Genomic DNA, 24,227 nt, shown 5'->3' on the forward strand with positions numbered 1-24,227 from the left:
TTTCCTAGTGGAGAAGAAGGCCTGAGTAAGAATATGAGACCTAATTAATCATGCAGGAAACTGATAACAACTGCAAGACTTTAATTTCTCTTTTCTACATTCTCATAGACTAAAACCTTATTTCAGAAGCACCATCTTCCCTGAAGAGAGAACATTTATACAATTCGTATGTAACAAACTAATTACTCTTATCATAACTGTAAACAAGCACAATGCAGAAATAAATTGAAAAACAGAGGTTTGAAAATAAATAAATAAATATCGTTTTTGACTGCACTTGAAACACATTCTTATACCAGATTTGGTATTTGTCAGTTTTAAAGTCCACTTTTGAACAACAGTTACGTGGTACAAACTGCGCTGAGTAACATCATAGCATTCAGCTTTTAAACATTCACTCTGTACTAAGCACCTTTATACATACATACTTCAACATCATGATATGTGTGCCCACAGAGACACAGCCCGCCGTCATGTTTTTTCCTCAGTGGTAGCACGCCATGGGGGAACAGTTATGACTACCCATCACAAATGAAGTATGGTCAACTGATACACCAAGAGTCAAGGGAAGGATCAAAGACTCCAGAACTCACATCTCTAAACAGGCTCCAGGCATTTTCTGATGAGTGCTTTATGTAACTTCAACTAAATCAACAAATAACCTCTAAACCCTTTAAAAGCATGCACCATTAAAATGTCAGAAAAATTTAGCAATGAAAGCATTACTTAATACAGACTCATTTTCTGTTTGACTTTCCTAATTTCCTATTAGACAGGACTGTAACGAATTCCCCAGGGGACCATGGCACTGGCACAACCTGACAGCAGGACACTGCAAGAGCCACAGCCAACTGGCAGATCCTGTATTGAGAGGTGTCTGCCATGCCAGGACCCCGGGCAATTAGAGAACATGCTCAAGAAAGATGTAGAGAAATGTGTTCTGAGCTTTTCCAAGTTGCAAATGGTTCCTTAGAAGGACGTACACAACATGCCTTCTTCATTCACTTTTGCTGAGTTCGGAGAGTGAACATGTCCTGAAAGGGCATGTGATCGTCCAGTCTGTCCTCCTTCACTTGTGCAATGGTGTTATTTTAAGAAATAGGGCATTTTTAGGTTCAGAAATAACTTGGAAAATAGAGTCCTTCATGTATTTATTTTTTAAAAAACAAATCAGTCTTTTAAGGGTCATAATACATCCACGAAAAATTAAATTTTCAGATACTTCCTGGACTTGTCGGTTTCTTTTCCTCGAGAGTGTTTTCCTGCCTCTGTCAGGAGAAGTCTCTATCAAGAAGACATCAGGATATGCATAATAACCTAGACACACTAGGACCCCACTGCTGTGTGTGAAGGTAAAAAAAAAAAAAAGACTTAGTCCTTAAGCTGTCCTGATGCTCCTCTGACTCTCCCTAAGAGCACAAAGCTGTTTACATGTTTTCTGCTCCCATGTCAGGGTGCTGCAAGGGCCAGCTGCCCTACGGGAGCGAGCCAGGAGCAAAGGATGGCTGGGGGTCTGCGAGGCCTGTCCCTCCCCAGCCAGGGCCCGTCCCACAGCACCCAGCAAGGAAACAGGGATAAGATGGGGACCCAGGCAGCCCAAAGCTTTGTGACCACCCAGCAGGGCCATAGTGATGGAGCGGGCCCAAAAAGCCTACTACCCTTTGAGGGCCTGATAAATCACAATTAGGAAGCATAGCTGCTGTTTCCTCCTCTCCATTTTCTGCTTCAGCAAAGAAAATTGGAAAGCTGCAGGAGAGAGCACACGAAAACTGCAGACAGTCTGAAGGAGAAAATACATTTTCTCAGCAGCAGGTGCTGCCAAAACGGTTTAGCTGTTGGTGAGTGCCAGTAAGCTGCATATTTGAAACAAGCAGGAGTAGCCAGTAGTGGTAGTGGTCCAAATTCCAAAACCCCAGTTTTTCCCTGGATTACACAGGTAACATGCTAAAAGGTGTTATTCTCAAATGCTGAAGAGCATACTGAAAAATGAATCTGCTATAGGGAGGCAATTTATCAGCAACACTTCGAGCATGGCTGCACTTGTAATAATTCAGCATATTCTGCAAGCCAGGCTTTTAAATGCCAGTGTTTCTCCTTGGCATTCACAATGGGCTTTTAGCTTAAGAAACTCTGATGCCAACTGAATTTATGACAAATAAAGGGTGTTTCACACTTTTTTTGTAGTCTGTGAGGCAATTCTAAGAATCTTAAAAATTAAGCAAGTGGTGACAACTTAATGTTTTAACTTTATATCGACGAGACTCTCTTAAAGATGCAATATGGGGCACAGGGATGGTGGAAACACAAACAGAAAGACAGATCTGAGAAACAACTGGATGATGTGGCCATCGCTAGAGAAGGTCATTCTTCAGACATTGCAGTGACATAATGTTGTAGTCTCAAAGGTTTGGGGGAAATATGTGTGGAAGTAGGAAGATTCACTCTCAGACTAGCTAAATTTAAGGATGATACAAGAAAAGGAAGCATTATTAAAAAAAAGAACATTGACCATTTCCCAGATGAGGGAACACTTTCCTACATGATGATGAGATGTGATTATTTTGATTTGATTTTCCTTAATGCAAGCAATATACTGAAAAGCTGTCACATGTGATTATGCTTCTGGCCTTCATAGTCTTCTAATATGCTCTTATGCCACTCACTCACCACAGCTTTGGAGATTGAAATGGGTAATTAGCAAGCTATGTTTAAGGATGAAATCATGAAGAAGCTATTTTCTTCTTTTTTGAACATTTATTTAAATATTGTATTTCCTTATATTTCATTCCAATAATTTGGTGAAAACATTTTTTATACTTGCAACTTCTAGAGAAAAAAAAGTAACTCTGTGACTAAAACCAAAGTGTTTCCAGTCCTTAGAATAAAAAAAAAAAAATAAAATAAATAAAAAAAAAATAAAAAAAAAAATCCAGACAGACATACAAAAAACCTGATTAACAACATGAAACAATATGCCTGAATTCTGTGCCTGGAGAGATGTTAAAGAGAGGATGAGAAGGAAAGCAGCAGGCCAGTGCACAGCTTAAAAAATTCAAGTTGATTCAAGTTGTCATCAAATACAGCTCTGTTGTAAAAAAACACATGATGGCTCCCAACTATTGTGAGCTTGCTGAGGCTTATATTTTGTTCTTTGATCACAATGAAATAAAACAAGACGAGTTCAAGAACTCTCATATCTGGTAAACAGTTGGGTTCCCATAAGGTGTTGCAATATAACTAGGAAAACTTATATGACTTTTATGTAGATCCTGATGTCAGTGAACTGGACTCAGCAAAAATGCCAAAATTATCTTCAATATTGGGCATGAGATGTAGCACTTAGCACAGAAAGACAAGAAACAACAGTAAAATTTTAAGATTAAAATTAATTTGTAATGCGACATATAATATACCAAAATAACACTATTAAGTTGATGAAATAATGGGATTTTTTCACAATAATGGATGTCCTTTTGTTATATTTAATTTATTAATTATTGTAATTATAATGGAGGTACTAAGATTTCCTTTTTGGCTTCTGGCTGAACGTAAGACGGTGAGGTTATTCACATAACTCTGCCATCTGAAAGTCTGGTCTAGGATAGTTACAGTCACTGGCAGGGGAGAGACCTTTTCAAGTCATTTTCATCCTCCCCATCTCCCATGTTGACTATATAAGAAACCTGGAGGATTCACTTTGAGCTAACAAAAAGTCTTTTTCACTAAATAATGTATAAGCCTCACACACACAATGTCTATATTACAGTGTACTTTTTATTTGCTCTTAAATGATATATCATTTTGGTACAGAAGACTGGGGGAAAAAAAAAAAAAAAAAAAACAACAACAGAGGGGGAAAAAAAAAAAGTTATACAGAATTCATTAGGAATATAAAGAACTATGAATAAATCCTTCCAAACATGATTTCCTCATAACTTCCAAACAGGTACGTTCCAATACGGAGTAAATCCACATCAAGCTGTATCAGAGACAGAATTTTTTTAAAGCACTGAAAATCCCAGAGGATCAAATTAAAGAAACCGAACAGAACAAAAAGATAGTTGATAACAATGCAATATTTGCTCTTATATTTGGAGAATATTCTGTGAAACCATTCAAGAGTAAGTGCAGTTTTATCTCACAAAGATGGTGGTCTTTCCTGCAGTAGCCCTTCATTAAGATCACTGTAATATGTTAACATATGCAGTTTACACATCTCAGGAAACTCATTCTATACTATTGTGTTCTGATTTGCTACCAGACATCTTCTGCCTTGAAAGGTCTCAGATACCTACAGGTACCTCAAGGCTACAATGTCAGAGAAGGAGCTATCTAATTTATGTTAACAAGCAGCTTTAAAACATTGATTTTTGAGTCAATGCTAATGGGAGGTGAATTTGAATCACAAGATCTGAGCTCGTAAACACATTCAACTGAGATTCTCAAAGAAAATTTTAAAAGGGAGGTGGGAAGAAAAAAAAATACAGCATCAATTTTAAATAATGCATTCCAAAGAAACACTGAGAATTTCCTTTTCTCATGCAGAGTAGCATGCAAATTATATTCAGCAAGCTTCCCCCCACAGGTGGGGAAACTGATCACAAAAACACAGAATAATTATGCCATTACAGCTTCCTTTCCTCCTGATTTAAGCTGTAATCCTTCTCCAGGTAAGAACTTATTCTTGTGCATGGAGAAGTCAAAAAACAAAATCATACACTTTGGGACTCAGAAGGAAATTCCTTTTCCTACATGGCAGATGGCTTTGTTCTGGCAACACATTTTAACTATCCATCATGTTTCTTTGTAGTAATGATGCACAACTTTACTCCCAGCCACATAGATGCCAGGCTTTCTGCATTCCCTTTGGCCCTATGTAGAGTGACACTTCAGTTACTCCATAGTCTCACGGAGGTGCTTTCCTTCCATCTTGCTCCTGACATTACATACTCTAGATGAGAAATTCCATAATATCTACTATGAATATTCTTTAAAAAAAGGGAAAAGAAAAAAAACATTTCCTAAAGCTAAATAAATCCTTGATATTGATCACCAAAAAAAAACCCAGTAGGATTCTGCTCAGTAGTCATATGGATAATAAGTCTTTGCATACGCATGAAAATTTCTGGCCATCTAGCCATGAGGTTGCATAAACAAAATCTCATTCTGTGCTCCCAAAGGAAAAGAGAAAAGGAAAAGTGCCAGTATTACTAACTTAAAAAAAAAAAAATTCTTCAACAAGAGATTATCTACAGCAAAGGAGAAACCCCATGCTGACATAGCTGCCCATTGTCATCAGCTTCTTTCTGTCTTCTTCTGTCTTCTTCCCTTCATTAAAGCTGAAGGCTCCAAGCTGCTATACACAGAGACAGATGAAAAAAGCAGCAGGTCCTTACAAATGAACCCCATTAAAGAAGCAAGATAGATATGACTGTCTCCAAAAGAGGGAGAAGTGAGACGAAGGACGTCTGTTACTGGTCCCGCCCTGGCAGCGATGCTGTGGAGCACAGCTAATTTAGACAGTTAAAGACAGAAGAAAGTTTAGAAATGTTTTGTTTCTTCAGGCAGTTATAGGTTCGAATAATCTATTAATTTTCAATCCAAAACACATTAGCATTTTAAAAAGCATGAAAAACCAGGCTTTTCATTTAAAATGACCCAAAGCTTGTCCTTTGCTATGTGTTGGACCACGCAGTTGTGCAGCTATTTGATTTTAAACTGAAACAGATCAAAAAAGTTTACTGCTCTTGAATCAACAGCACCTCCAAAAAACAGAAGCCTGAGACACACTTCAGATACCTGAAAGTTGGAAAAAGTATAGTACTAACAAAACACAGCCTTGCATATATCTTCTGAATAAAACAACTTCAGAAATTGTTGCCAAGATAAACAGCCACTGCACTAAAAAATGTCTTTGCAATGCAGGAAAACGGAGGGATACTCTGACAATATGGAAAGGTAAAGGAAAAAGATAAGGGGATGTTCTAGGGGGCAGAACAAGAAATAAAATTAAAAAAAAATAAAAATAAAAAATAAAAATAAATTTTAAAAAAATAAAAAAAAAGGAGAGCCACCAAAATGACCATAACCAGACTTTATTCTTAAAAGTTAATGTATAAGGTAGCTCTTCTGCACCTCAAGAATCAACACAGAATAATGTTTGCTCCTCTACACGAAAATAACATCTCTAAAGCCCAAATAATGGAATCGCATTTGAGTCATGGCTCTTAAAGTAGGTTATAATTGCAAAGAAATGTTTTAAAAACAAACACAAACCAACAAAATGTCTAGGAGTAGCAGAAGTTCACAGCACATTGTCACAAAGAATAAAAAAATTTGTACTATTTAAAGGTTATGCAACGTGAAAGTTAATCAGAACAGTGAAAGAACTAAAGCTACAGGAATTATCTCCTCCAGAAGCATTAGGAAAATGCGTGGGCTGGAGAGAAAAAATATCATGACACATGGCAGAGCTAAAAGAACAGGTTTTAACTTAAGACAAAAGCATATAGACATACTAAATTTTTAAAAGGCCAATGATTTAGAAATGAAAGATGATCTCCATCAACATTTGTTCTTCATTGCAAGAGGTATGGTTGCAGTCCCAGCTTTGTAGTGTTACTCCAATTTATACAGTAATTTATTTTCGCCAATAACCAAACAATGTAACCTCAATAGGACAAGCTATGCTCCTACTTGCAACTGTCTTGTTAACGAATGCTAAACACAATGTAGACCATGGTACTATAAAGACCGCATCCCCAAAGAGATACATATGCAGCACAGGTAGGATCCTGATAATTACTTCTGCATACAAGTAAATAAATTCCACTATATATAATGAAGCTGGTGTCAATACTTAATTTTATTATCTCAAGGCTGTGTATTTATGACCTAAATCTCTTCAAATTCATACAGTGTTTTACAAGTATGAAGAGACAGAATTCTCTTTTCTGTCTGCTTGAGCCTAAAACATTTGTTGAATTTATGTATCAAGAAAATTAAATGACCAGTTCTAATCTAAATTGCAGATAAATTGTAACATTTATTGACTGCTTTTGAGGGGGATTTCTTATGTGTTCTGCCTCACAAACATCAGATTTCCTGCTGAAGGAAAGCATGACAGGTCTAATGACATCAGTGGAGCTTTTTCAACTTTTGTTGACAGACCTATAGGTTCAAAATTTTCATTAGCATGATACTCATACATACAAATCCTTATGACAATCTATCATTCTTTTCTACCAAGGGTAGCCTGTCTTCTGTCAAAACGGGCTAGTTGGAATAGTTCTGGCCCTGTAATCCTCTTCAATACTCTTATACAAGTATGAAGAGATTCGTAATGGGTTTATGTTGCCATTTTATTCGTGGTTAAAAATAATAGTTTTCCACATGCTGATGTTCAAAATTTTTACTCTGAAACATTCATTACAGTTCTGGCTTAGCTTATTTTTGGGCACAAACTACAATACGCCAAGTAGCTAAAAGCATTGTTGAAAATTCACAAATTCCACCACTTCTGTGTAGAGCATTTGCTCTTGTTGGCCTGTGCTGGAGAGCACTGGGAGTCACTACATACAGCACACAGAGCAGCCTGGCAAAGAAGCCACGTGCTCCCAATGGATGCAACAAAACTGTGTATTTATATACCATTACGACATAGCCCTGCTGTTTAAGCTTACACGATTGAAGACACATCAGAGAAAACAGAAGTGCATTCCTTGCTACCCTCCATTCTGGGTTTACCAGTCCTTTTTTCAGACAGATTCACTAAATTCAGGTTCATGCTTTTTCACTGTAAGAGGTTTACATCATGAACCAGCTGTCAATATAAAGAGGATTGCAGCTCACGTGTCATTGACATGGATGAGGAGGTAGAGTTGCTCCTAGAAAGATTAGAGACAAAAGAATATTTGAAGCTGCTTTTATTTCTGTATTTCCTAAGCAGCAGAGAAAATAAATTACATAAAACCAGAGGAGTGGGTGGAGAAATCACAGAGAAATATTTACCTACCCTATTCAAGGAAGTATTGTATTAATCCAGGATTAGACTTCTTACAAAAAATTCTTGAATGGTATAGCGGTTCCTCATCAAACAGCAAGTACAATGCCCTGTCAGACATACCAGTTCAATGCAAGTGCCAGCATAGCCATCCAGGAGAAATACTTTCATACTCCACCATTGCCAGAGCTTCACTTCAGGCAAGCGAGTCCTTACAAAAACTCTGCTCAAGGATGCCAGAGAGTGAATGCCAGATGGACTGTGTCTGCTGTCCTTACTGACTCACATGGGAAATGGGGTACTTCAGAAAGTGGGAGCAAAACCTTCAGCCTTTCACAGCTGCTTCTGAACGATGCTAATTCACAGACAGTACTCAGTCAGTACTTCTGCTGCACTTCTGAAAACTGAGTTGCTCGAACTGCCAATCTGTTTTCTATCTACCCCATCCAGAAGAAATCAAATAAAACATGTGCAAAGAAAAAAAAAAAAGGAAAGAAAAAAAAAAGAAACCCAAGTGCATTAATTCTGAACCTACCCAGTTCTGACAGACCTGGCTCCAGCTCACTGCACTGTCCTTGCCTGAGCTCTGACCTGCTGTGGACAGAGCTCTGCGTGGTCTCTGACTTGTGCCGGTCCATTAGCACAATTATCACAGGTTGCCCCCGCAGTCCCATTAGTACCTATCAAGCAGAGAATTGCTTGCTTGGTCACTGTCTGTAGCATTTCAGTGACTCATTTATCAGCTTTTGCTGTATTTCAGAGAAAATCACTTGAGCTCCTTATGAATAGCAGGTTTTTAAAAAAAGCCATATGATTTGCCAGACTACAGACTGTGACCCTATTTTTTTCTAATTCACTGGCTAATTTCTTCCATCTGCATTAATCTATTTTTCCATCAACTACATTCAATTTAACATGAACTTCAGTTCTTAAATGTATGACCATCACTATCCTGGAAATGTTTGTTGTGGCTAAGGGATGATTTCCAGAACTCCTAACACAAGAAGACAAAGCACTCTGATGCTAATTAATTCTAATGGAAGAGGCATTTAAAGTGTCAGGCAGACTGGAACACATCTCTATCACCAAGCAGAACCATGCTCTAAAACATCTGGTCCTTGCAGTAAACTATGAAAAAATAAAGGGAAGGTTTCTTTATGTACCACTTGCAGGGTGGGATTGTTTTACTTTTGGAGGGATCATGGCCTTCCATGTTTTTATCTTGCCAATAAGTCTTATTTTTGCTTGGAAGACCAAGCTGTAAGCACTCACCAGTGCAAGGCATTCAAGCATAAGCAAGGAGAGCCATTAACTATGCCTTGCTTCCAGGTTTGGGACTGACAGTTTCACACTCCTTTGTTAACTGCAGCTTTGGGTGGAGCTAGGAATTTTTTATCCTGACTGAGGACTGATTGTATCAGAGTCTGACTTAAAACCACAATATTAACTTTCTTTTATCCAATTCACTCCATAGCTCACTACACCCCAGCCTCACGTTGTGTTTTATGCTGTATTTCAGCTTCACCCAGCATCCCTCTGTAGCCACATGGAAGGGTTTCCATTCATCCTTCTTACTGTTCTTACTGTCTCTGCATTTTATTGATGTTTCTCCTTCCAGGTGCTTCTCCTCCCACCAGTGTCTCAGAGTCCTCTCTCCCCCGTCCATGCTCAGCAGCACCTCTTCAGTAGCCTGAGCAGAGGATGAGGCAATATTTTACATTTTAGGGTTAACTAATCTCTCACCTGACTATCCTTACTACTAGGAAAGACAGTATCCTGAAAACCCTGCCTCTCCCCTTTCTTAAGGCCCTTACATTTTCAGCAAAATAGAAGGAAGAGCAATAGGAAGAGATAAACAAAACCATGCTAATTATCAGGAAATTTACTTAGAAAATAAAATACCCAAGTCACAGTACCTCTTTCAATGGATGTTTCATTATTTAGAGACAGAAAAGTGATACACTGAATTATCAGAAATAAAAACAAGAGAGCCTTGGAGCCTGATGGCCCCTACACTTACTCAAGAGTTAGGAGGTATGTGATCAGGGTGGGAATTGTACATCCACCTCCTACCTTGGATGTAAACTAATTAAACAGGGCATTCACAGTAAGAGAGCTGCACCAGCTTTGCTTCTTTTTTGACTGGATTGTGAAACCAAGCTGCCCTTGTCCTGGGCTCTCTTCTCTTTTCCTCCTAGGTTCTGCAAAGTTCATGGGCCCCCAACCCACCCTCAGGTTCAGAGAGGTCCAAGTCTTAATGCAGAATAGCCCAAACTTACTGTCAAACATCAGTTTCCTCTCCATGTCTCCATTCCTCAACTATTTTTGGCTGCATTTTCAGGTTTTGCCTTGCTCAGTCCTTCAAGCGCAGGGCCTGGGCCCATGGAAAATTTTATCATGCAGGCTGTTTATTGCCCAGCAGCAGTGCCACAGTGGTTGTCTCTTCACATGTCCAGCTGATGCAGCGATACATGTTGGGGCTCTGCATTTCCACTACTTTAATTCTCCCCAGTCACTGTCAGTGAAGACTCAACTATTCTTGCCCACATTAAGATTTTGCACACCTACATGGCCAAAAGCTGGGGACAAAACTGAATTTTTATTAATTAGTATAATTTGACCACTTGCTAGTGCAAAGTTCTGATTCCCACAAATTATTCAGTGTGTCAGAGCTGCCACCTGCACACAGGCACATCGGCCAGGAATGAAGCACAGGGAACAGTTTTTCAAAGAAAAAGCTTCATTGAGGGACATTGAGATACTTACTTCATCTTACATAGATAGCTACTCCTCGAGTCAGTTTTTTAAGCCCCATGCATGCCCTCCTGCTCAACTGTGACTGCCTCTGTGTGACACATTTATTTTCAAAGTCTGGCTGTCTAGTGGGCTTAACTCTTCAACCTTCTAATGTAAAAAAATCATTGCCGACATTAAAAACCTTCCTCCATTTAAATAGAGGTTTACACAAGGAAACAGCTGTCCAACCCCAAAGAGGATTGAAGCTTGTATGTTACTGGCATCTTTCCACAATTGGCCTAAGAGGTCTAATGAAGACGAACCCCACATAACCATATTATTAACCATTAGGAAGAAAACAGCTGCTTGCAAAATTCAACAGTTTTGTGCAATGTCACAGCGACTCAATTGAATAATTGATCTTTGTAGGTTGGTACACTGCAACTTTTTCACTGAGTGCTGAGTTCAGTTTTTAGCCTGACAGTGATAAAAGTGGGAAGCAGTTAATTAGTGCCCCATAATTCTTTCAACAGAGCACTTAAAAGCAAAAATTAATAGTGGTGGATTTTTGTTTACCAAAATGTCTGGTCAGAATCAAAAAGCATTTGAGTAGCTACTAGGGAGTGCTACGGTTTTGGTCTGCTGATGACAGAACAGAAATTGTAGCACATGACCAATCTGAGAAATTGTGAATAATTATGAGAAATAAACACTGAGTTGATGAATAATACACAGCAACAGAGAAATTAAATAACTCCAAAACCAGGGAAATTTGTCATGAATGAGGTCTATGTCGTGTTTCATTAACAGCAAAAACTGTTAAAATCAATCTTTTAGTGAATACACATCTTCTGCTCGAATGTAGCCAAACACTCTCCTAAAGTTACGCCATACAACCACATTTCTGTCTTCCTTTGTTTACCATGCCAAGATGCATTTTTCTAGGCAATGGGGAACAGCAAGTTAGAAGTGAGCAGCAGAACATTCCAAAAATGTATCTATTTGCCTATTGTGCATAACATCGTCTTTCTGTTATAATTCCTACTTTTCAAGCTAAAGGTTTGCCAGAGCTGCTTATTGCTTGTTTTGAGTTTTTCAGGTTTTGAATGGCATTTTGTGATGCATTAGGGACAACAGCAGGGAGCTCTAATTTGAGCTAAGAGAGTGTCAGCACTCATGCCCCTACGCAGTTTGCTTATGATAAGATGTGTTGCGGCCACGTGCCCCTATGTTAGCAACAAGAGCTTGAGAGTGTATGTTTAAAACCAAATTAACCAAATAAAATCAATTAGCAAGGCCATGAATTTAAAACTTCTTTAATATTATTTGTTCATCACAGTGTCACAGCACTTAAAGATCCTCACAGGTAATCAAAATTCAGAAACATTCACTATAGATAAGAAGTTGAAAGAAAGCGAGAAATGTCATTATTCAGGCAGCAAGCAAGATCACCAGAAGCCACACAAGACTGATGAATGTGGCAGTTTGCTGTGAAGTCATCTATCTGTCCTGGACTCTTCTTGATTGATTGATACGAAAAATCAGAATGATTCCTACGCAAACATGTGATTATGATGTGAAAATGACCAATTTCCTTGTTTGACCATTAAACAGAAGATCATTCTATTTTATTCTAATAGCCGAAGATCAAAATTAGTCTTAGAAAATGCAGAAAAATATGGTTTGAACATTTCTAAGCTGTTTTTTTCCTCAGTCTTTTTCCCTTGTTGGAAGATGCTTTTAAATTGTCACATAAATTTTACTTATTTAGACAGTAACCATGACTTCTTGACATCTAATTCTAAGTCTCATAAATGTCCTTTAAAAGTAGCAATACATCAACATAATTAAAAATCAAAATTGAGATTTGTAATCCCTCACTGCTAAAGACATAAATTCACTTTCACATTGACTTTTCACTATACAATAGCTTATCCTCTCCCAGTTTCTTCAACTAACAGGAAATACAATTGCAATCTTTCTGTTGTATTGCTGCAAACTTAAAATTCAATAGACATTTTTACCTCACTGACCTTCTCATTGCAAACCAATTTCCTTGCTGACCCTGGGACCATAGATTCAGGGCAAAGGAAGAGGTGGATTTGGTTGATTGTTTTTACTTTTTCTTACATAGGTGAGCATTACGTAAGTGAAACTGAGGGACAGGAAAAATGCTGAGAGAAATAGTTTTGCTTGATGAAACACAAATTCAAGCAGATTCAAAAAAAGATGTTATTTTTCATTATCCCAGATGAGGCATAGAGTTGAAAGAGAAGTACTTCCAAGGACTATCATATTAAATGACCAGCAAATTCCAGGGCCAAATACATCTAAATATAACTTCAGCAGAGTAATGCTAGGGCTCAGTTTTGCTACCTTCCTTTCACAGTTCTTATGAAAAGTTCACAACATAATGAATGCACAACTGCCAACCTTTTTTTTCCCTAAGTAGATAATGTTATTATCTGACCACCTAAAGGAGGCACAGCCAACAATTACATCAAAGAAAGAAAGGGATCAAAAGGGCAAGGAGAAATGAATGCCACAGGGCCTAGTCATTCTATTACCCCACTCTTCTACCATCTTCCACCACTTTTCTATTTCAATGAATGCCCTTCTTTGCTCAATAACAGCGTTTTAAATAGCAACACAAAGTAATTGGTTACATGGGATTAAGAACTGCTATTCATCTCATTTCTATGGATGGCCTTTGAGCCTCACTCACTCCTAAGCTGAAAACATATTATTTCTCCCCTTTCCTGTGGATCACAAAGGAGGATTTCAGATTTGGATAATATAAGTACAGGTCATTAGGCTTTTTCCACAGAAGTAGCACTGATTATGATGAGATCAAGGCAACCAAGATGCCTTTTCTGTAGCCACATCCTGTATAGGCAGAGACATGATGGAAGGAGGCAGCCTGCACTTTTGGAGATGTCAGGGCTGACCTGAAGAGCATTGCTCATGCTGCCACGGGGCCGCACAAAATCTTCCAATGTGCATTGGACCAATGTGTTTTGACTACAAAAGTCACCTACATGTAACTGCAGTGAAGAAGAACCTGATCAATCCACTGTTTAAAGGCTGAGGAGAATGAAAGAACTGCAAAATCAAAATCCAGACTTTACTGCCATGTTACAGCAATTATAAACTTGCATTTCCAATAGACCAAATTACACCACAGTGCAGTGTAAACACATGCCTAGGCCAGGTGTACTCCCACCGAATGTCACTGGAGATCATTCATAGCCCACTTCAAAGAGGCAAACCTGCATGAAACATACTGAAGACAGTATGTTTCTCGCAAGAAGGATGACAAGTTCATTTCAGGGAGAAGGATGCTCTGGAAAGATATAGTCATTGGCATGACCACTGTGGATGGTCCAGACCTCCTCACAGAGAGCCCAGGGAGCGTAAGGCAAGGCAGTAAAAGCTGGAGTCAAAACGGGCTGTTCTTCAACATGCAAAGTAAATGAGACTTGTTGGAGAGGGTCCAGAGGAGGCCACAAAAATGACCAGAGAGCTGGAACACCTCTCCCGTGAGGAAAGACTGAGAGAGCCGAGGTTGTTCAGCCTGGAGAAGAGGAGGATCCGAGGAGACCTTATTGTGGCCATTCAGTACTAAAAAGGGACCTACAAGAAAGATGGAGACAGACTTTTTAGCAGGACCTGTTACAATAGGACAAGGGGCAATGCTTTTAAACTAAAAGAGGGGAAATTCAGGTCAGACATGAGAAAGAAATTTTTTACACTGAGAATGGTGAAACACTGGCCCAGGCTGCCCAGAGAGGTGGTAGATGCCCCATCCCTGGAGACATTCCAGGCCAGGCTGGACGGGGCTCTGAGCAATCTGATCTAGTTGAAGATGTCCCTGCTCAGTGCAGGGGGTTGGACTGGATGATCTTTGAAGGTCCCTTCACACCCAAACTATTCCATGATAAGGCATTTTGAGAGGCAGACAACCTGTCAGACACGCACACCAGCCACAAATTGTCTGCAGAATTGTGCTGCAGTGAATTGGAAAAGTTCAGTCCAGAAGAGGGTGAACATCTATGTCCCTGGGAAAAGGGCCCCATTTAACACAGGAACAGTTTCTTAAAGGTAATTTTAGCAACTCAGATAAATCCCTTGTTCTGTTAAATAGATTCTTTGGAAAGTCTTGTTTCAGCATACGTTTGAACAATTTAGAGAACTGGAGAATCTTGTCCCTGAAAGATAATTCAGCAATTTAAGTTAAGTAGATGCATTAAAACAAACGGTACAGACATGTGAACCTCTTTATAGAAAAAAAAAAAAAAAAATTTAGTCTCCTCTTTTTTATCATTAGTAGTTTTCTCTGGAAGCAAAAGAGCAGTTTACATTAAAACCTAATTCTCATTCTAATGAAACTAATCAAAAAACTCCTGATTCTGCAAAGGTTTATCCATGGTTTTGTCTGCATTCTGTCAAGCAGCCCCAATGATTTAAGGGTAATTACTCATACTAGAGGGATCGCACAGGCCACATCAATATTTCAGCTGCATCTAATGTACATTGGCTAAAAAACATGCTAAGAAGAGCCAGATAAGATTCATCTCCATTCGAAAAAAATCAGTATTGGAGGAGCAAGAAAGGTAAAGATCAACAAGGAGAAATTTCAGCAGATCTTTTCCTGAACCCTAATATATTGCGAAGATTAGATACCCATTTGTCTGTAAGGGAGCATGGGGGTTGCTTTTTAATTGTACATCTATTCCTAAATCATACACAGTGACTACATTTTATTCAACAGGAAAACAGTGTTATCAAAAGACCTGGAGCTACCTCCCACATTTGCAGGAAGGTGGCCTCTCTCATGATTTAGTATTTTTCATCTCTGACACCTGTGACCATGATTTCCAAACTGTGGTTCATAGATTCACAGCAAGGTGCATATCACCAGTATACACATTCCAGTCATTCACTGGAAAATAACAGAAAGAACTTTACCCACAAGGGCAAGAGCTGGCTCATAAGAAAACAATTGTGGTTTTTGTACTGTACCAGGATAGTTAACTGGGCAGTAAATAGCACTGGTAAATACACCTGTAGTAAGACATATATGTGAATACACAAAAGAAAAACCAAGAAAAACCTAGTCTCCAAATGCACCCAGTCCTTCCCTTCCCCTGCCTTCCTCCCATCCTCACATATATGTTGTTCTCACTGTGCTCTTTAAAAACAGCACAACATTAACTCATCCCTGCCACATGCTGAACTGAAAAACTTTTACAAGATTTTATTCCATTGGTATAACTCTTAGTCAATACAACAAATCCTCAAATCCACAAAAAATCATTTCTAAAGGATTTATATGGCTTTTGTGGTCAAGCTCTCAATTTGATTATGCTTTTAATATTTGGAAAGCATAGCTATAATGATTTCCAGTTCTCACTCTGATGGAAATACTTTCAGATGCACATAAAACCTGGACTTTGTTTGCTGTAGACTTAGTGAGCACATATACACTGCAGGTAAGGGGGGCAGCAAATCTCATTCAACTGGCCTGGCTTCCCCTTGCCACAATCAGGGAACTTATCAAAATGTCCCAAACCACCTTTCCTCCCAGCGAAAGCAGATTTCCTTCTAACTGATACGCAGGGGCCCAGGACAGATCTCAGCCCTGCTCAGCAATGCAGGGATGTGACAACTATGCTCAGAACTGTGGGGAGCCCCCAGGACTGCACCTCCCACCTGACATGAACAGCTGTGGAGAACCATAAGAAAATGAGGCAGGGAAGGAGAGACGCAAATACAAAGAAAATTCTGTTCTTTGGATGAAAAGCCTAGCTGACTACAGCTAAGACTTACCCAGGATTCTGATCTGTGTTAAATTTCTGTTCCACTTTAATTACATAATTAAATAAAGAGTGTATTTATGTTTATTTAATTTCAATTAGTTTTTAAAAAATCTTATTTAAACATTAAACTACTTTGAAATCTACCCTGTTTTTCCTAATTTGCAGCAGTGAAACGAATTACCAGCATCAGGTTCTGGAGACTGTGCTGACACTCTACTTCACCCAAGGCAGCGTTTTAAGGACTGTGCTCCACGGGACCTTGCATAAGGTACAGCATTGTTCTCACTTTAGGCTTTGTCAAGTGACTTCTACAAACTCTCAAAACTACCCAGAACTGTTGACAGTTCACTCTGGCTGCCCTCCACACGGTGCTGCTCATGTAAAGTTTGCTCCATCCTGTTACCAAAAGAACTTAACATAGTGAATGTGTGAATAGTTAAGCCTGAAAAAGTCAGCTGCAATACTCTGGAGTACATAAAATATTCCTGAGCACTTATAAATAGAATTGTTTATGTTGTATCTGCTGCAAAAGGAAAGACTCGCACCACCACCCCCAAACCTGTACCTTTCCTGATGCAGGAGAGGATGCACAAGGAGCACACATTCCTTGCACACTTGATATGTGGTGTGTCAGCTGTCACAGTTGCATTATTAGTGCCATTTTAGTGTTCTCACTCAGCCACAGTGATTCAGTTTACAGCCTTATAATGCATTTTTCTGAAAGAGGTGAGGGGTGGGACATGAAAACTGTTTTATCTCTGTGTTTTGTGACACCAAGGAAGAAAAGCTACGTGTCTGATCTTGAAAACACAACAAAACTGGCCCATGGCTGCTATTAAAGCTGAGATTAGTTCAGAAATTCAGTGATCCATGATCTCCCATGGCAATTTAGGCTGCTCCGATGTCCCATTAAGGTTCCTGTTCTCTATGCGGGAGAAACAACAATTGCTTAATGAACACATGTATCTCCTCTGCAAGGAAATAAAACTTAATTTGGATTAGGAGAAAAAATATTCTGTTTGTCCTTATTCTTACCTTCCCTGCATGGAGACAGGAGTGAAGTCCTTCCCCAGAGCAATGCAGCCATCGTCCCCTATTGCTGGTTTTTCACACAAGGTCTGTGACTCTCCAAGGCTCGTCACCATGCCATGATACTCTTTTAACAGCTGCAGCTCATTGCAACTTCTGGTCATCGGTTTGGCTGACATTGTTGCAGATAAACTGGTTTGATGTAAAGATGGCTGATCTAGCTCCATCTCTTGTTGTCTAGAAATTGTAATGTCATCTCTGCTATCCAAGTACATCTGTCCCTGGGGGGTGTTCTCCTAAAGAAAGTGAAAACAAATATATTAGGACTGAATTGAACTGACTCAATGTTTATTTCAGTACAAGCATGTTAAAAATGCCAAGTAGAAGATTTTTTTTGTGCATCTTTGGATATTTTTCTTGTTGATTTATTTCCACCAGGATAATTCCAACATTTTAAACCTCTTTGCAACTTCAAAATTAGCCACTAAAAAAAAGGAAATACATAAAAAGGTGGATCTTTGACTTTTTCCATGTTTATCATTTTTTCCTTCCACAAATTTCCCAGGAACTTGCATCTACCTGTCTCACAGAATCAGCCAAAATCATCTCTGCATCAGACATGCAAGAGCAAGGTGCAGAACACCTTCCCAGCTTATAGAATCATAGAATCATTCTGGTTGGAAAAGACCTTTAAGATCACCTAGTCCAACTGTTAACCTGGCACTGTCAAGTTCACCAGTAAACCATGTCCCTAAGCACCACAATTACATGTCTTTGAAACACTTCCAGGGATGGTGAATCTACCACTTCCCTGGGCAGCCTGTTCTAATGCTTCACAACCCTTTCTGAGAAGAATTTTTTCCTAATATCCAATCTGAAACTCTCCTGGCCCAACTTGAGGCCATTCCCTCTTGTCCTATCTCTTGTTACTTGGGAAAAGAGACCAACACCCACCTCACTATAACCTCCTTTTCATGTAGTTGTAGACAGTGATAAGGTCTCCCCTCAGCCTTGTTTTCTCCAGGCTAAACAGCCCCAGTTCCCTCAGCTGCGCCTCATCAGACTTGTGCTCCAGACCCTTCACCAGCTTTACTACCCTTCTTTGGACATGCTCCAGCACCTCGATGTCTTTCTCATAGTGAAAGGCACAAAACTAACACCACTGCTTCACCCCCTCACTCAGCTTTTCTCCAGTGGCTGCAGTGGCAGCAGCCCCATCAAAGCCATCACTATCCTCCCACATGGGCTCCTTCAGAAAGCCACTGTCACCATGAAGCTCCACCGTAGCTGATGGCCCCTCATTAGGCAGAGCAGATATTCAAATTTTATGAAGACAGCGTGCGATTTCAGCAGTTGCCAGTGGCATTTATAAAATGTGAATCAAACCTTGATGAAAATTAGGTTCTATTATATGATTATTAATGGTGATTATAATAAAACTTAGTGCATAACAGTCAAAAGGCTTTTATGCTCTCAACATTAAAATTCAGCGTGAAAAGTTATAAAAAACATTTCATAATCCTACCAAGTGCACAAATCAGACAGGAAGACCGAGTTAAAGATCAGCCTGTCTTAAACGCATGCTGTGGAGTCTAATCGCAGGAATATTTCAGACTAAAGTGCTGAAGCCACTGCAAAGGACAGCACGAGCTCAGGAAATGGGCCCTTCGGCCTCTAACATCCCCACAGTTGGGGAGAGCAGCTTTGTTGGAGCACATACGTGTTCTTCCCTGCAGAGACCTCCACACAGGACACGCTGGTAAACCTACAGGGCTTTGGGACAAAAATAGCACAGTAATAGGAAACAGGCTCTGCTTTGGTCCCAGCAGGAAAAATCACTAGAAACAGAAATAACAAAAAGCTAACAATGTGTTCAGCTCTCCCAGCCTTAGAGGTTAGAAGGGAATGGAGGCTCATGAAAGAAAAGTCTGAACATAAAAGTCACTATGAATGCAGATCTTGGCTCCAAGCAAAAGCAGGCTTGCTAGCCAAATCTAAACCAGAATTTTCCTAGGTGGCATTTCCTTCTCCAATCCGGCATTTATTTTTCTTTCTATTCCAAATGCCCTTAGTTCTCATATCCTAATCTTCTTCACCTGTTCTTATGAGCAGATTGGCTGACATGACTCTTCCATTCATTACACAGTAGCTGGAGTTCTATGTCTGGTCCTGGTCCCCACGATTGTAAAAAAGACACTGACAGACTGGAGAGAGTCCAAAGGAGGGCCACAAAGATGATCAAAGGGCTGGAGAACCTGCCTTGTGAGGAAAGACTGAAGGAGTTAGGTCTTTTCTCCGTGGAGAACAGAACATTCAGGGATGATCTCATCACAGTATCCCAGTATTTAAACGGGGCCTACAAAGAAGACAGAGGTCCTCTGTTCACAAGGAGCCACACAGGGAAGACAAGGGGCAATGGATACAAGCTGTAACAGGAAAGGCTTCATCTCAACATGAGAAAGACATTTTTTACAGTGAGAAGAATCATTCTCTGGAACAACCTCCCCAGGGACATGGCACAGTTCCTCTCACTGGAGGTTTTCAAGATGTGACCGAACAGGATGCTAGATAATCCCATCTAGCCTCTCTTTCCTATGAAAAGTTGGACCAGATGGTCTTCCAAGGTCCCTTCCAACCTGAGCTGCTCCATGACTCTATGATTAGCAGCCTGGAGAACATCAACATCCATAAGCCTTTCCTTACTTGTTCTCTCTTGGTTTTCCTGAAAGGAAGAAAAAGGAAAAGAAAGGTAGGAAGAGTGTGGTGAGTTACTGAGAGGTGGCAGCTATCAGCTTCACAGGGCTCTCATTTTTTTAACATCACTGGCATACATCAAGAAACACTGAAGACGTCTCAGTTTTCAATGGATAATACCTCTCCCCTAGATATTTTCCTAAAGGGACAAGCCCTGTCATCATGTGGTGTAAGAAGCACAAGCATGGCTGTTGTAATACCAAACACACTGTCACTGACCTGGTCCAGGGCTTCTCCACAGCCTGGAAGGCACTGAATTTAGGTGATCCAAAACAAAATCCTGAGTGAGAGTCCTGGAAAGCCAGGCTTGCCACTCCTGCACCATGGGATCTGAGCTTTCCCTCCTAATCGATAACTCTGAAGAGCAAATAATTCCAATTCCAAACAGAAAAGATAATTGCTGTTGTCTTCAATTTCACCTTATATGTTTACATGCTGGCTTTATTAAGATACTCTGTAAATCATAATTGAGATATCTGCCCACTAATTCTACTTTTCATAAAATTTGCTTTGTTTGAGCACCTGCTGTGAAAATACACAGATTTTTATTTCAGGCTCTGGAAACATGAACTTAGAGCAGCTCAGGCTGTACTGGTTTTTAAAAGATGAGAACCTGGACACAACCTCTAAAATTGATCCTGTCTCACCCCATCTTGAGGTGAGTAAGGACTAAATTAGTCAGGCTCTCATATGTATAAAGCTTTAGCATGAAAGACATCAATTTTCAGAATTAACATCAGTGAAAAAATAAGAGAATACCAAGGACAAGAAGCTTGAGAGAAAATCTGATGCCTGGATACAAAACCATAAACCACATTATTGTACATTCACAAAAGCTTTGCAAAAACTAAAATAATATAGCATCATTTTGCCACAAGAGACAGGTTTGATGGTGATTACCTACGTAGCTAAAACATTGCTAAGGCAACTGTCACCATGGTATCTAAGCTTCTAAGACATCAGTGCATTTACCATTCAAGAAATTCTCAAATGATCACATCTCTATGTAGTTACTTTTCTTCACTTTTATTTCATCTTCCGTTTTCTTACCTTGCAATCCCTCCATCAGCAATGAGACATAGATGAGATGTTATCATGTGAAGCTGAGGAGAGAATCTAGCCAAGTAAAGTTCCTTTGGGGTTCATCTCTCCGAAGCCATGCACCAGGAAGGGATTTTTAGCCACAGCAACCACCCATCCAGAGTTTGACTATAAAAGGGCTAATGCAGTATTTAAGCCAAGTTTGTTATCCCTTTTCATCCCTTTCATCCCGGTCCAAGAAGCTGAACATTCACTTTTAAATTACTAATGCAGAAGTCTTCAACTTTTTCAAGTTTTTCAATTCCTTCAACTTTTCAGGTGCTAATAAAATCAACAAACTGATTTTATTTAAGAGGCTTTGTGTAGCCTGCTTTTTGTTTGCAAAACAAAATGCTGAAGGCAAATGATGTAGCTGATGACACACTGTCATTTTAAACATTATTTTCCTAAGTATTGGTAAGCACAGCATTGCCTTTTTGCAATAAAAAAAAATGAAGCAGAATTTGATCTTAGAGGCCATTAGGCTAAACAATATCACATCTGCTCCTGGTAACACTCATAAATAGCATGTTTTTTGTCTTGAGCATCTTATTGTCCATCAAAGCCTGTCTCCTAGCAAGACAGGAAAAAACATTACCTCTGCACTGTCACCTTCCGATCACCAGGCAGAAACCCAAATTCTAAAATATTACCAGCTGAAGAGGGAGGGTGCGGCGCTGCTGAGGGGAGGTGCCCACACACCTGCTTTGCTCAAGGGAAGGAGAATATGGATCTTGAAGCAACACTCATGATCAGCCCCCAGATCCTGCATGTCTCCTGAGGAAATTTCAAGGCAAATCTCACCTGCCTGAGAAGTCTCTCTATAGCACCTGAAACTAAATAAACTTGTCTCCTTCTCTGACTCCTCTCTCAAAGTGTCCCTGTGCCAGGAGCCTCTCATTGACAGAGCAGGCCAAGGCAGATGTGTCACCGAGGCACCTTTTCATATATGCGTCTCTCTCCAGATCTACATTTCCCAACAGCTGCCCCATAAGTCAGGCAGGTGATGTCATATTGGCCTCCTGTGGCAAAGACACCTTAAAATGGTCTCAGCAGCAGGGAAGAGAGTCATTATTCTTAGCCTGTAGCCTGGAGAAACAGAGCAGGGCTTCAGCACTATATCTCAGAAATTCTCCCATTGCAGGCTTGTCCTTGCATGGCCATTGCTACACGTATCCCTGATTCTGCCATCCTGGGGACAGTGGAGAACCGTTCCCAGGACTGGCAGATGAAAACTCAGCTGAAAAACCTATCCCTAAAGCTGCACTCTAAAAACAAAACACCACACACACGCATGCTCCCACACTACCACTAAAAGCCACTTGTTTATATTTACTTATTTTGAGTGAAGGAAGGGTACTGCAATGTCTCATACTGTGATGTGCAAGCAAGAATTCTCAGTGTTTCTTAATTGGTATGTTTTCTCTTATAAATAGAAAGTGCTTCTAGCTGTAGGAAGGAGGTAAGAGTGGTTTGGAGATACAGGGAGTAACAAATCACTTCTACATCCAGGATTTCACAGTATGTTCCAGTGCAGCTATTTTCCACAACCAGCCAACCAAAACAAACAAACAAACAAACAAACAAAAGCAAAACAAAACATACAGGATCCCCATTATCCCATAGGGACATGTTAGGGATTGCACTGCACAGAACGCTGCTGCACAGAGCAGCCTTCCCATGCATGACCAAGTGTGAAGGCAAAAGAGCGTGGGTTGCAGGGCACAGTAGATTGTCACTACTGACTCTTCCATGTTTTGGCATCATCTTTCCCCCCACGTATAAGTGACAAGAGGAAAGATGTGGATAAACCTTTATGATTATGCACCACCTAGATAAATAAAACTGCCTGAGAATCCTGTCTAATATGAGTAACATTCCTTACTTATGTTCCCCATGAATTCTTGGCCCAGGGCTGCAGGAAGGACTATTTGGCAGGTGGAAGCAGGGTGATGGGCTATAAGCTACTTTGTCTGCATTGGCCTGCCCAAGAAGAAATTGCTTCAAATTGTTCCCATGAGATTTGTTCCCAGGTGATGACTCCCAGACAAAGCAAACGATTAAAGCCCAGATACATTATATCCTCTCTCATCGGGTTGTAAAGCACTTAAAATAGCACAATTACAAACTGGAGAACTTCATAACTTCCAGCAAGTTCCTGCGTTCCCTTAGTCAAGAGGAGGGTTTCTGCCTGAGAACAATATGCTTTACTAATCTTTGTACTATATGGCCAGATCTGCTGGAGGTGGGGCAGCATGGACCCAGTTACCATGGCCTCATGTTTTATGTTGTCAATCTGGAATTGGCACCCATGTGTAAGGAAAGTAAGAAAGGGCTCCAGTACCTTGCAGGAATTCAGCAGAAGCCCCTAAACTTTGGGGCAAGATGGTCTCTGCTGCCCCTTTGGTGGCTTCCTGCAGCTGGGAGGCAGCCTGTGCTGGTGCACAGTTCTTAACAGATGTCCCAGCATGGCAAGAGCTCTGACATCTTGCTGTCCAGACCCTGCTACTTGGACCCTGCTGCTCAGACCTTACAGCTGTGGTGAGGCAGGAGCCCTAGTGCACACACAAGACCTTGACTTTGTTAGTGCCTGGGCTGCTTATCTCCCCAGCTGCTCACAGAGCTCAACAGGGCTGATGAGGATCCAGCATCACAGCTTAACCTGAGGACTCTAAGCTTAACAGGACATAAGAAAAACCTTGCTGTGCTCAGAATCCAAACATGGTCTCTGCAAACGGTGAAGTCCACAGTCTCCTCTGCGCTCAGCTGATGTTGCTACAATCGAGAGGTTGCTGTGCCTGGAGACA

At 40.1% G+C, this 24,227-nt stretch overlaps 1 protein-coding gene across 1 annotated transcript in view; it reads right to left on the reverse strand.

Moving 5' to 3' along the window:
- Positions 1 to 17,861, reverse strand: part of OCA2 (OCA2 melanosomal transmembrane protein) — a gene marked incomplete at both ends in the record, with an annotated part of 177,946 nt that extends 160,085 nt beyond the window's left edge. The window contains one exon of the mRNA XM_080345885.1: positions 17,593 to 17,861. Within this exon, the coding sequence (XP_080202011.1) occupies positions 17,593 to 17,861 (269 nt within the window). The remainder of the gene's footprint in view (positions 1 to 17,592) is intronic.
- Positions 17,862 to 24,227: the final 6,366 nt, after the last annotated feature.

Source organism: Nesoenas mayeri, assembly GCF_963082525.1.
Source record: "Nesoenas mayeri genome assembly, chromosome: 1".
NCBI classification, from domain to species: Eukaryota; Metazoa; Chordata; class Aves; order Columbiformes; family Columbidae; genus Nesoenas; species Nesoenas mayeri.